Source organism: Haliaeetus leucocephalus, unplaced genomic scaffold (genome assembly GCF_000737465.1).
Source record: "Haliaeetus leucocephalus isolate CR32 unplaced genomic scaffold, Haliaeetus_leucocephalus-4.0 Scaffold295, whole genome shotgun sequence".
NCBI lineage: Eukaryota > Metazoa > Chordata > Aves > Accipitriformes > Accipitridae > Haliaeetus > Haliaeetus leucocephalus.
Genome location: NW_010972731.1, coordinates 2,684,514 through 2,696,697, shown reverse-complemented (window position 1 = coordinate 2,696,697; position 12,184 = coordinate 2,684,514). Strand labels below are relative to the sequence as shown.

General features: G+C 36.2%; 1 protein-coding gene across 6 annotated transcripts in view; it reads right to left on the bottom strand.

The window, feature by feature from the left end:
• The window catches only part of TRRAP (transformation/transcription domain-associated protein), a 102,524-nt gene that overhangs the window by 15,807 nt on the left and 74,533 nt on the right, over positions 1-12,184 (bottom strand). For all 6 annotated transcript variants that reach the window (XM_010570238.1, XM_010570240.1, XM_010570242.1 and 3 more), the window contains 5 exons: positions 9,440-9,641; positions 8,130-8,294; positions 5,539-5,629; positions 3,760-3,959; positions 2,721-2,982 (listed from right to left, as the gene is read on the bottom strand). In XM_010570238.1, coding sequence (XP_010568540.1) covers positions 2,721-2,982; positions 3,760-3,959; positions 5,539-5,629; positions 8,130-8,294; positions 9,440-9,641 — 920 coding nt within the window. The remainder of the gene's footprint in view (positions 1-2,720; positions 2,983-3,759; positions 3,960-5,538; positions 5,630-8,129; positions 8,295-9,439; positions 9,642-12,184) is intronic.

Here is a 12,184-nt window from a genome sequence, read left to right as displayed (position 1 = left end):
GAAAACCTTAACTGCTATTTATATATCATAAAGACACGCAAAAGATACACAACAGCTTATAAAAACCGAAAATCCTTTCCATTTTTTGTTTTAACTAAAAATGGTAACTGAATTGTAACTAAACTTTCTTAATTGTTTCTGAAACGTTACTTTAGGTTTTGCAGACTTGAGCCTGGTGTTGCATTTAGTTTTCCTTTATACCTTCTGAAACCCCAGATCTCTCTAACACTCAAAGGAAAGAAACTAAGAGATACTATGACTAGACCAAAAATAACTCAAATCCAACAAAAACTGAGCATATCAACAACACTTACAATCATAAAAAAAGTAACTATACTGCTACTGCAATGGAAAGACATATAAACCATTATTAAAAATGAAAAGCGAGTCCAAACTTGTATTAAATGTAGAGTTTTTCAGCTGGAAGGGACCTACAACGATCATCTAGTCCAACTGCCAGACCAATTCAGGGCTGACCAAAAGTTAAAGCATGTTATTAAGGACATTGTCCAAATGTCTCTTAAACATTGACAGGCTTGGGGCATCGACCACCTCTCTAGGAAGCCTGTTCCAGTGTCTGACCATGCTCTCGGTAAACAAACGCTTCCTCAGGTCCAGTTTAAAGCTCCCCTGGTGCAGCTTTGAACCATTCCCACGCATCCTGTCACGGGCTACCAAGGAGAAGAGATCAGCACCTCCCTCGCTACGTCCCCTTCTCAGGAAGCTGCAGAGAGTGATGAGGTCGCCCCTTGGCCTCCTTTTCTCCAAACTAGACAAGCCCAAAGTCCTTAGCCACTCCTCACAGGACATTCCTTCCAGCCCTGTCACCAGCTCTGTTGCCCTCCTCTGGACACATTCAAGTACCTTCCTTCACATCCTTCTTAAACCGTGGGGCCTAGAACTGCACACAGTACTCCAGGTGAGGCCACACCAATGCTGAATACAGGGGAATAATCCCCTCTTTTGACCGGCTGGTGTTGCTGTGGTTGATGCCCCCCAGGATGCAGTTTGCCCTCTTGGCTGCCAGGGCACTCTGCTGACTCCTATTGAGCCTGCTGTCAACCTGCACCACCAGATCCCTTTCTGCAGGGCTGCTCTGCAGCCACTCCTCTCCCAATTTATACCTGTGCCCAGCGTTACTCCACCCTAGGTAGAGAATCCAGCATTTGGATTTGTTATATTCTATTCCATTAATCATTGCCCAATGATTCCACCCCCCCACCCTGTATGCTTCCATTAAAGACACACAAAATGTTTCTACTTCCACTTCCCTCCCTAGTACACTTCATCCATTAAAAATCTAATCATATGGTTCAGGACTTTCATTATCTGCTGTCATGCAACTGTTGTGCCGCAGAAAGGACATCATGCGACACATAGCGTGCACAAGATATGTAGGGCATATCTACAACTGGGTTACTTTCACAAGATTCCCATCAGTTCACTTATTTTCACAACATTATCAGTAAAATGCTTGAAAAAACACCGCAAGTGTATTTGTCAAACTCTGTAAATGCTCAGTAGCTGTGTAGACCTCAAATAATTTTAAGTTAAGGCAACTTTATGCAACTTAGAATTCTATCAAGAATAACTTTTCAATGCAAGATTCACTTTTGCGGAGGAACCAGCTTGATGTGGAAAGGCGATTTTTTCAAATCACTATAAAACTAAGATGACAGAGTTTTAACTCATGCCAGAATCATCTAAGTCTGAGTCCCAGTAGGGTAAAGAGAAAAGTAGATTCAGAAAAAGATGAAAACCCAGATCTTGACAAAAATTCTAACTTTCCAGTTTTGAACAACTACTAAGTTTGAATTCTTCTGTTAAAAAAATCAACACCTATATTTAACTAATCATTTTCATCTAATTCTACAGTTATCTTTAAGGAAAACCTGATGTAGTTTAGAAAGAGAGATGCAAAATTCAAAATCCTAGCAATCCAAAACACTGATGCCAATCAGTGCCACCTTCTGTCATATACAGCTGCATGGCCTTAACACTTTTCATCAAATATATCAAAGCCACACTCTTCTGTCTATAAGCTTTGCTTAGAATTTTAAATCAGCATCAGATACTCAAACATGTAACTCCACCAATAAAGAGAAAATGAATGAAACAAAAAAGCTACTTTCCTTAAGTATCTTTTTTATCAGATTTGATCAAAGTATTGATTCAATTTACCTAACAATGATGTAAATTTGTTTAATAAGATTTTTATAATCTAGTTATCCAAAACACTAAAGTAAGCTTACTCATCAGAAGTAGGCTGTTTTGAAAGACTTCACAAAATATTGTCAGTTTGGAGTTTTGGGGTGAAAATTTCATTAAATTCTGGCATCACCATAAAATAGAGATCATTATTGCCCCTCATCTATAGCAGGCAGTTCTAAGTGAGTTGCAAAAATATTGTAGTGATCTAATTTATCTTTAAACACACATATGATTTGACCACAGTTTTAGGTAATAAAAATACAACAGCATACTCATTCTCTATGTTGAGGTCTGTTTTTCACTTGAATTATCTTTATTACTCCACAGAAGACTAGAACAAACTATTTCAGGTTTGGTGAATGACAGAAAGGTGCTGTTTTCTATATTTTCTCTCAGGAAAAACATTGGAAGAAGAATAGAAAAGCAGAGTGCCTTCACAATTGAACTTTGGAGGGGAAATTTCTCTGGAGATTAAAAGTAACATTTAAAAAAACATTTTAAACATTTACCTGTTGTAAATTGCCCTTTTAACTTCTGGAACACAGGATCTTGAGCTGTTGCCTGTGCTCTCCTAGCTAGTGACTCTGAGGCTGCACTAGAAAACATGGTGGACACATTAGAGACATTCTCAAGACCTACTCCGAAAGTGCTGACTAACTTCTTGACAAAATTTAGTGTATGGGGAGTGATTTTGGCATCTGAAACGGCTCCGCTTTTCTCAAAGGCAACTGAATAGCACTTTGCCAAGCCCTGCTGCAGTTGTCTAAGAACCTAAGGATTGGGGAAAAAAAAAAAAAAAAAAAAAAGACAAAATAGTCAGGAAGATTAGGCCTTCTGATTTGACACCAAGTATTTATTCCCACACTTTATATAGGAAAGTTATCCTCTCAGAAACATTTATTTAAAACTCTATTTTTAAATCGCATCAGACAGTCAGAATGACACAGCACTGATTCTTATTAGCACTGCAATTGAACAAACTGAGCAGTGGAAATGCTGCATCGCAAAGTACACCTTGCTCTTTCAACAGCAGCTAAGTTTTAGATTTCCTATTTTGTGATATATTAGAAAGTGATGTGATATAAGGAATCCTTCTTCAAACAAACACTGTGCTAGGTAGACAGAACAGAATAGCCTGACACTCTGAGAGGCAAATAATAGAAGTGGAGTGGCATGTCCATCTGCAATCTGTTGTAATTCAAACTTCAGACTATAATCACCACCTGTCACAGACGACCAGATCAAGAAGAAAACTGGTATCTGTGAAACTTAGTGCAAAAATATAAATTTTCAGTTAACACAAGCAACAGCTTAAGTCCTAGAAGCATTTATCAAATTAGATAGTTTGGGGAAACCTCTGTATTGCTTCCAGAAATAACCAAGATCCTTAAAATTCCAAACAGAACAATCAGTTCTACAAATACATCAGTTTACTAATCAAAACAAATAGTTATGTTTTAATGTTTAAAAATAATTCTAGATAAATATTTTGCAGTTAACTTTTCCTGAGAGGATACACATGTATGAAGGTGTATTAAAGCCAAATACCTCTTCATGCCAATTCTCTCTGAACCAGACCATCTGATCTACAATGCCTTCCAGAGAAGACAAAAGTGTTGGATGTAATTCTCGCTGCATATGCATAATTCTGCTGCATCGCCACATTGGTGCAGTGGCTCTGATTGGCCCAGGATCTGAAGCAGAGTGGGACTGATTTCCAACTGAACTTGGCTGTTGTTGCCCGGAATCTGGAAAGTGGAAAATGTAAAAAAAAAGTAAAAATTACCTTTCATAAACTTGACACATGCCTGCATGACATAAAATAAAATGTTCCAAGAATTTGCTTTAGCTTTGCATTAAGTATTAGTGTATTACCTAGTGAATTTCAGAAAATCTGAGAAAAATTTTTTTTTAGAAAGCAAATTTGTTTTTTAGAAAGAAAATTCTGCTCCAATGCCTGTTCAGTGGTACAGACTTCCTAAAGTTAAAGCAATATAAACACTCTTCAAAAACTCACAGGAGGTATAGCCTTAGTTTTCACACTACCTAACCATGCTCTTGAAGTAACCGACATTGTTTCACATAGGATCAAATTATTTAAATTATGGGGGGTTTGCTTCCTTCCCTTTTGGGGATATCTCTCACACGTAACTGAAGAATAAACATCCTGGTGCCAATAACACACAAATTGTTGTAGAGCATATCTTTTAGTACAATTGATCTCTTGCATTACAACTACATCAGTCAGTGATTAAGCATAGAGTCTTGCTTTATCAGATGACTCCCCACTACTTCACACAACCCACCAACAGAGCAGTAAGCTTGTGGCAGAACCTCTAGGAAAATATTTTATTGGTTATCACTATTTGTGCATGTAGCAATACCAAGAATTTGGCAGAGAAACCTCTGTCGCTGGATATGCAGGCATGTCCTCCTCCTCCAAAGGAAGACCCAAAGAAAAGTAAGACATTATTTAATTACTGCACTTCAAAATTTTATGCAGAAATTTAGTGAATCAATTCCCAAGTGAAAAGGGCAATTAAATAAACAATGCACTTTGTAACAAAGAATACACAACAGAAGGGAGAGTTCTTCAAGTAGCTCTCCTGGGATTCCCAGGAGTTTATATGGGACAAAAGAACAACTAAATTCTGTGGCATCATTTGACATAACAATTCTAAATAGGATTTGTTCTTGGAAAGAAAGGTGTTGTGCAAGTTGCCCCACCTCCCAAACATTTCTTCAAAGCCAAAACTAGTATTATTTTGTGTGAACTTAGATGCTTATTTTATTTGAAAATTCACCATAAGAAGTTATTATGGAGACATTAAAGTACAGATTATTCAAAGCAGTTTACCTCACTTGAGTTACATAAACTCATCTTTTATAAAATTATTTTTAAAGGTTTGAGTCATTTGAAAAGAAAACGAATGTTGCATGGTTCATTCTTCCAACCAAAATTAGACTAGAACATCTTAGAAAACTATGATGCTCTTCTGTATTTGTAATCCAAGAATTTTCTACCTCTCCACCAATTCTTAAAGATAAAAAAAACAGTAAAGAACATGGGTTCTCAATAATTAAGGTGACATGAGAACAAAGGAGATGAAACTTATTCAAGAAAATTCAAGACAGCTCAAGCCATCTGTAGATTTAACTTCACAGAAACAAATGAATGCAAGCAAAGTTTATCAAGAATTTTTTTCCTTAGCCTTGATAAGTTGGTACGTTTTCTAGAGAATCTATTTTCCCAGTAAAATCAGGTGAAACTCAAAATAATAACTAAGTTACAAAGAGCCCAAACAATTTGATCATTATCAAGCTCACCGCTTTTGTAGCGCTCTCGTTGTTCTATCTTCAAGGTCAAATAGAGGGTCCTGATAGGGAAGTAGACAGCTTGAGGATAGACTCTTCCCACCTATTTGGAGATACACAATATTTCTCAGTTAAGGAAAACTGACTATAGTTCAGATCAACACGTACAGATTCTCTTTGTAAATGAGTGCAATTCGGTAATAATCAGCTCCTTGTTTTAAACAACCATTTATGGAAAACTAGGAAATTAAAGATTCTTTCAGTAACAGAAACCCAAAGAGGATGAAATGGTAACTCCACACACACACTGACAAGGCATTACCTAATTAAGGCTTCCAGATCATATTGCCTAATAAACCTGAAAACAGCATAATGCCAGGGTACCAGCTGGGCCAGCTCAAAGATCTTACTCATGTACATAATGGAAGAAAAACAGACATAATGACAGCAGTTAGTCTTTAAATTAGGCCACAATTCCCAGAGAGCCCCATGATACTTGATAAGAAAACCCATTAGAGAGTAACTTTACTCCACCTAATTGTGGCACTTAATGTAAGGGGATACCAATTTCACCCAAAAATAAAAGAGACTTTATGGCCTCCATTAAAAAAAAAAAAGCAAGCCAAGGAGATATTAACATTCAGCATCCACTTTAAAATTTGTAAATCTCAGTATCTATTAAAGGAAAGAAACAATGTGTCTAAGTACTACCCATGATAAAGCACATCTTAAGACATGATTAGAGGTTTCTCCAGCCACAATTTTATTAAATCATGGATTCTTTCTCCATCCAAATGGGTATGGTAATGGGTAGAAATTTTGCAATGGCATTTAACTGTTCAGTAACATGGTATTTATGGTAGATTACTAACGTGACACACATATGCTTCATGCTGTAATCGAAGAGTAAATTATTTGAAGAGAATTCTAAGTTTAGGTTCTAGTACTTCTGCAAACTTAGAGTTTTAAACTAGTAACACAGAAAATTCGGTGTTTTTTATTTTATATTCCTTCTATGGTCCTGAAGTTTAAAGGCAAGATAAATAAAAATATCTGTGCTATTTATGAGCCTAAGCTCCGACTACAGTAAGACTTCCAAGTAAGCACTCATTTCTAAAAATTTTAGACATATCTCAACAAATAAAAAGTGTCTACAACTCATTGAAATAATTTTTTCTGTCTGCTGTTAGAAGACAGCTGAGCACATTGGTATTGCAAGACAATACCAAGCCACATGTATCAGAACTTTTGCCTTAGCTACTCTGCTTTCTTAAGCTGTTTGGGTGCAAGGTCTCTTCAGAGTTTCATTTTAATTTTACGGAGAGAGAGAAGGAAACATATGTATACATATGCATGCACATATTTATCTAGATTTATGTACACAAGTATCAATGCACATGCAAACACACATGGACATATTCTCTCTGTACAAAAATATACATTCCCAGAGTTTTGAAAGAGCAAAGATAGGGGATAGTGTAAAAGCAGCTGGATATCATAGAACATCCCAACTTGGAAGGGACCCATATGGATCACGAAGTCCGTATCTCAAAAATCAGGAGTGGAGGGAAGGAAAGAAAAAGAATACTGTGAGGAATTCAGCACAACAGCTGCCCTGTGCCAGTTTTCAAGAAACAGCAGAGCACTACAGACAGAAGTGGCCTGGGGTACAGGCTACCATGAGAGCTTCGTAAGTTCACCTGTACAGTAATAGGACTTCACAATTGTTTTACATTAACCTGAATGAACAAACATCAAAATGTTTCCAGCTTGTGCACATGCTAAAAGAGAGCTGAAGTTAGACCATGAACAGTTAACATCTCTGAAAACGTTTGAACCCTGTTTGCACTGAACAGAAACAAAACAGTATCTAAAAACACATTAACAGAAAGATGTCACTTATTCTCCCTTAGTCTACAGACATGTTTAAACCAACTTTATACCGAGATACAGGTATATGTTCTATTCTTAGATTCTGCTTCAGAGCGAACAGCAATAGGCAGTAAAATCCCAAAGCACAATTAATCAAAACTCATATCTGTCACTTCAGAGGTACAAATCCAGGAAGTCAGTTTCTTCATCTAACTCCTTAAACCTTATCCTTATTTGTCTAATCATTTGTCATGCTAAACTTCAAGTGAAAATTTATAAAGCCCTGGTAAGATTTCTGATGGTGACAGACAGAGTCTTGTTTTTTAAAATCAAGTCTAATAAAAAACAAAGCACTAATGAAATAATTTGCCCTTTAGTCACTAAAGCTAACAACTCTTCATCCCTGCTCCTACATTACAAGCATTAACTATTTCTAAATGCGTTCTATAATGTTCACAAAAATGTAATAAATAGAATTCCAGAGGGAAAGCTATAATGTCTCATGCACACATGGCATGCAATTTCACTGGATTTAATCTCATTAAGTAACACTCACTTTGAAATTTAAAATACTCTACTTATAGAGAGAAATTACCATTTTTTAACTCATCAACAGTTGCAAAAAAAATAGCATTTTTAAAGCTTGGCATTTTCTTAATTTGCTTTGAAAAATATTTGTATCTCATCTTGAAAACAAAGATTACAGACAATAATGTGATTATCTTCTATACCTGACTAATAAGGTTCAGAAGGAGTTTGCCCTCTGAGCCAACCAGGCATGTCAACAGCTGTGGAATCCAGGCCAACCACTGAATGGGTGGGACACCAATACAGTACTTGTCTACTGCATCTGCTAAGGTGTTCTTATCATCATCAAAACTCAGTAGCCAAAGAACCTAAAAGAGAATTTCAAGAGGACATCTCAGCCCTTAAATTCAAGACACATCAATCATTATGATGCACAAAACACCACCAGATATCTTATTAATATGATAACGGAGTCCTTCTAAGTGTTAAAGTTGCCTCAGACACAAGAACTTACATTCATTATGCCTGGCCAATGTCATTTTTTCCCTTAGAAATAATATTTAAAGGATGTAAAAAATAAACGTAAGTGTACTACTTGCTATGAAACAAGACAGAAAAAGCAAATGAACATGACTGCATTCCACAAATTCTTTGGGGTTTTTGTTGGGGGAAGGAGGGAGGGTGGAAAATGAGGCATATTTGTACAACCTAAAATATGCTATTCAGATAAATTAACTTTGATGCAAGAGCTTGAGAGTATTTCTTTGAGTGTTTTTAATTATTTTAACTGTCCACCCCTAATACTTTTTCTACAGTTTAATTTAAATGCAAATATATTAAGCACTGACTAAAAATCACTCACAGTTACGCAACCAGACAGGGAGAATAACAAACTTCAGAGTGCTATCGAGGCCACCTTTTAATTTAAAAAAATATTTTCTGTGTTTGTTTCATGTTTCAGATTGTCCTCCACAGTCTGCTATCATTTTTTAAATTTTCTTCATGAGAGAGATTAAAGTAAATATGCCCAAACTAAGAAATACATACTACAAAGAGCTTTTTTTGGCTGAAATCTTGTTGAATTAGAGTAAAAATTTACAGAAAAGGCTTATTTGGAATAAAATGCAACACTGAGGTAAAAGTTAATATGAATTATCCATAGTAATGATAAACAGACATCAAATTATGTTACTTTTTAAAGGACCAAAGGATGCCTTTCTGCAGCTATTTCACTGCATTATATAGTAGACATGCTGGGTGTGATTTTTACCCTTTCTCCCATAAAAAGGTTCCATACCTAAAGAAAACTCCAGATATCCCAATGAGGTAGAAAAACCCAAGTTGAGTTACATGCAGTGACTCAACAGCAATCACATGCAGACTTTCCACCTAAATTAAAGCTTTCCATCAGTAACTGATATTTCTCCAATTGCATGAATTTGGGCATTGAACATTATCCAGCCTTTTCTGAAGGAGTGGAGCTCCAATTCTTTTTTAAACATCTAGATCTTACCTTTGCCAAGTATTTTCTTGATTTGCTCTCATTCTGATGACGACATGCATGCAGGTAGCAAGTAATGGCAGACACACCCAGGTGAAGCTGACGTTCTTTCACAAAGATATTCTCCAGGTAATCACCCCACATCGCCCATGCTTTCACTAGTACATCATGCATTTGCACAGCTGCAGAAAAAGCTTTGTTTGCTTCTTCAGACCTGCATTGTGGCAAGTAAGAACATTAGTTTTATACTAACAAAAAGTTACTAAATTATGTAAGAGACAGATTTCTGATAGGGTACTCAATTACTTTCTTAATGATATTTTTACATTAAGTTCTCTAGTAAGGTCCCTGATGACTGTTTTGTCTTAAAGTTCAGCACCTACGAAAGTAAATGCTTCATAATGGGAACAATTATGTAAGTGTCTAAGATCTCCAGATACTCCCTGAAAAAACAAACAACTTCAGTGCACTGCAGTTGCAACCCAAGCAATGTTACTGCAAGAAAGAAGAACAAATGATAACACAAGAAGAACAGAAGCAAATGCATTAAAAAGTCCTTCTCTGCTAATCAAAAAAGGCAGTAAGAAAAAGCAACATTGGGAAGATGTCATATTAGCTATCTTTTGGAGGACTACACCTTACTTAACTGTTCTCCCACCAAAGTCATGAAAAAACTTACAATCAACATTATCTGGAAAAAGTCAGTTAGTCATCCCCACAGCTTTAAAAGTTTATTTTACAACTGGAGAAGTGAAGGAATATGAAGGTTAATCACACAGTTCTTGGTAACCACAAGATTATTTGTTTGATACTTCTGAAGTCTTCTCCAGGTTTCCTCAAGTATTCCTATTCCAAGATTTGGCATGATTCATCCCAATATATATACAGCCCCTGAATCTATGTAACTTTTCAGGCATAAAAATAAAGGAAGAGAAAACTCACATACACTTTACTGAAATAAAGACACTTTTAAAGCACTGCAAGATTCCTTATTAATAGAAAGTGCCTCACTTCTCCTTTACAGAATAAGCGTGGAAATAAACCATAAAAAAGTAACATAATGCTTGTGTGACTAATTTTTTAAAATTAACTGTAAAGTATTTTTTATCTAAAAATATCAGCTTGGAGGATTACAGTGATAAATTAAAATGACAAGCTATTGAAGCAAAACTATAAAAAGGAAAGCAACTTTGTCTGTCAAAGTTTCTATGTTACATTAATATGTTACTTGCTTTCAGAGGCTTTCTGCACCCTAGATTGAGGTTTTGAAGTGAACTACCACAGCAGCAGCCTGATAGATGGCTTTGTATCACTACCTCTCCTTTATAAAAAGAGGACTTTTCAGTCGGTTTTCTTTTCTCCTTCTCTACAATCCATCATTCTTGACACCTGAGATGACTTTTTAAAAATGGTTTCTATCACCTTGCTCAGCAAATGGGCAGCACAGGGAGATGCAAGAGCAGAGGTGACCTTTAACTTCCAGTTTAGTTGACACACAGGTAATCAGTAGTCACACATTCTCAGGTTCAACACTGCCATTGTTCCTAACTGTAACCTTCATAAATTCCTGACCTCAACTGCGGTGCTAAAATGCCTGTATGTTTTTTGGTAAGATTAAGAAACTGTAAGTACATCAGAACCATGTTTTAAACTGAAACCTTTATCCATTCTACCCTGAAAGAACAAATAGAGACAGTTTAGCTGCCTTTTACTTTATCTGTGTGAATTTAAAAAAAATTAGAAAAGATGGGGGGAGGTACACTTTCTTCTCTTTACACCTCAGCTGAAACTAAGCTCACTTACGGCCATAAAAAAAGCCCCACTGCACGTTCCATCAAAGTAATTGCATTCTGCCTATTTAAAATTCTCTCTTGTATCTACACAAGAAGATATTCATCATTTCCTGACTTAAATTGCTATGTGAGGTTGCAGTGTACAGCTTAAAACCTGATGGATTTCATTCTGTAAGTGTCCACAATGTAGTGGTAAAGGAATTATTCCACCCGTATGTAACATGTAGCAATACTGCCATTAAATACCCTGCATACTAAAAGCTGTTGAAATCTGAAGCAGTTTTTTGGCATCACCGAAGGAAGTTTGACTGCTAAGATATTTGTTTACTGAATTAAAGAAAGATCTCCCTCAAAATAGTAAGATGCCTGTCAGCATAAAGCAAAAATATTACAAAAGTAGTCGCATGAAAGCAAGGCTTGCACCTAGGTGTTTAATTACTGCAATACAAGATGTCTCCCATGCACACTACATTAGTCTTTTCAATTGAATTATCTGAAATGAGTGTTGCATTTCCATATTGCATCACACAGCAGATTTAACAAAGCACTCTGAACTATACCACCACACATTTTCTTGTGCCTTGACCAGTTGCAGCTATTAATGGGACATATACAATGACAATGAAACAGAAATAAGAGAAACAAAGATGTAGACTAGTTTTGTTTAAGTAGCTGTAAGCTTATAGACTAAACTTTTTTTTCCCCTGGTTTTATGTGTGATATTTACATTAAGAACATAATTAAAGCGACCTCCTTTCATCAACTATACTAAGATGTCAGTTAGACATAAGTTTGTCTAAGTATTCACAGAACAGGGGAAGGGGTGGGGGGGTGGGGGGTGGAACCAAAAACTTAAGCTGCAAAGCTTTGGACAAACCTATTCTCCCTGCCTCTTCCCATCTCACCCCTTGGAATACAAAACTTTTTAAAAAAGAAATGGTGCAATGTTTGCTTTAACTAGTTC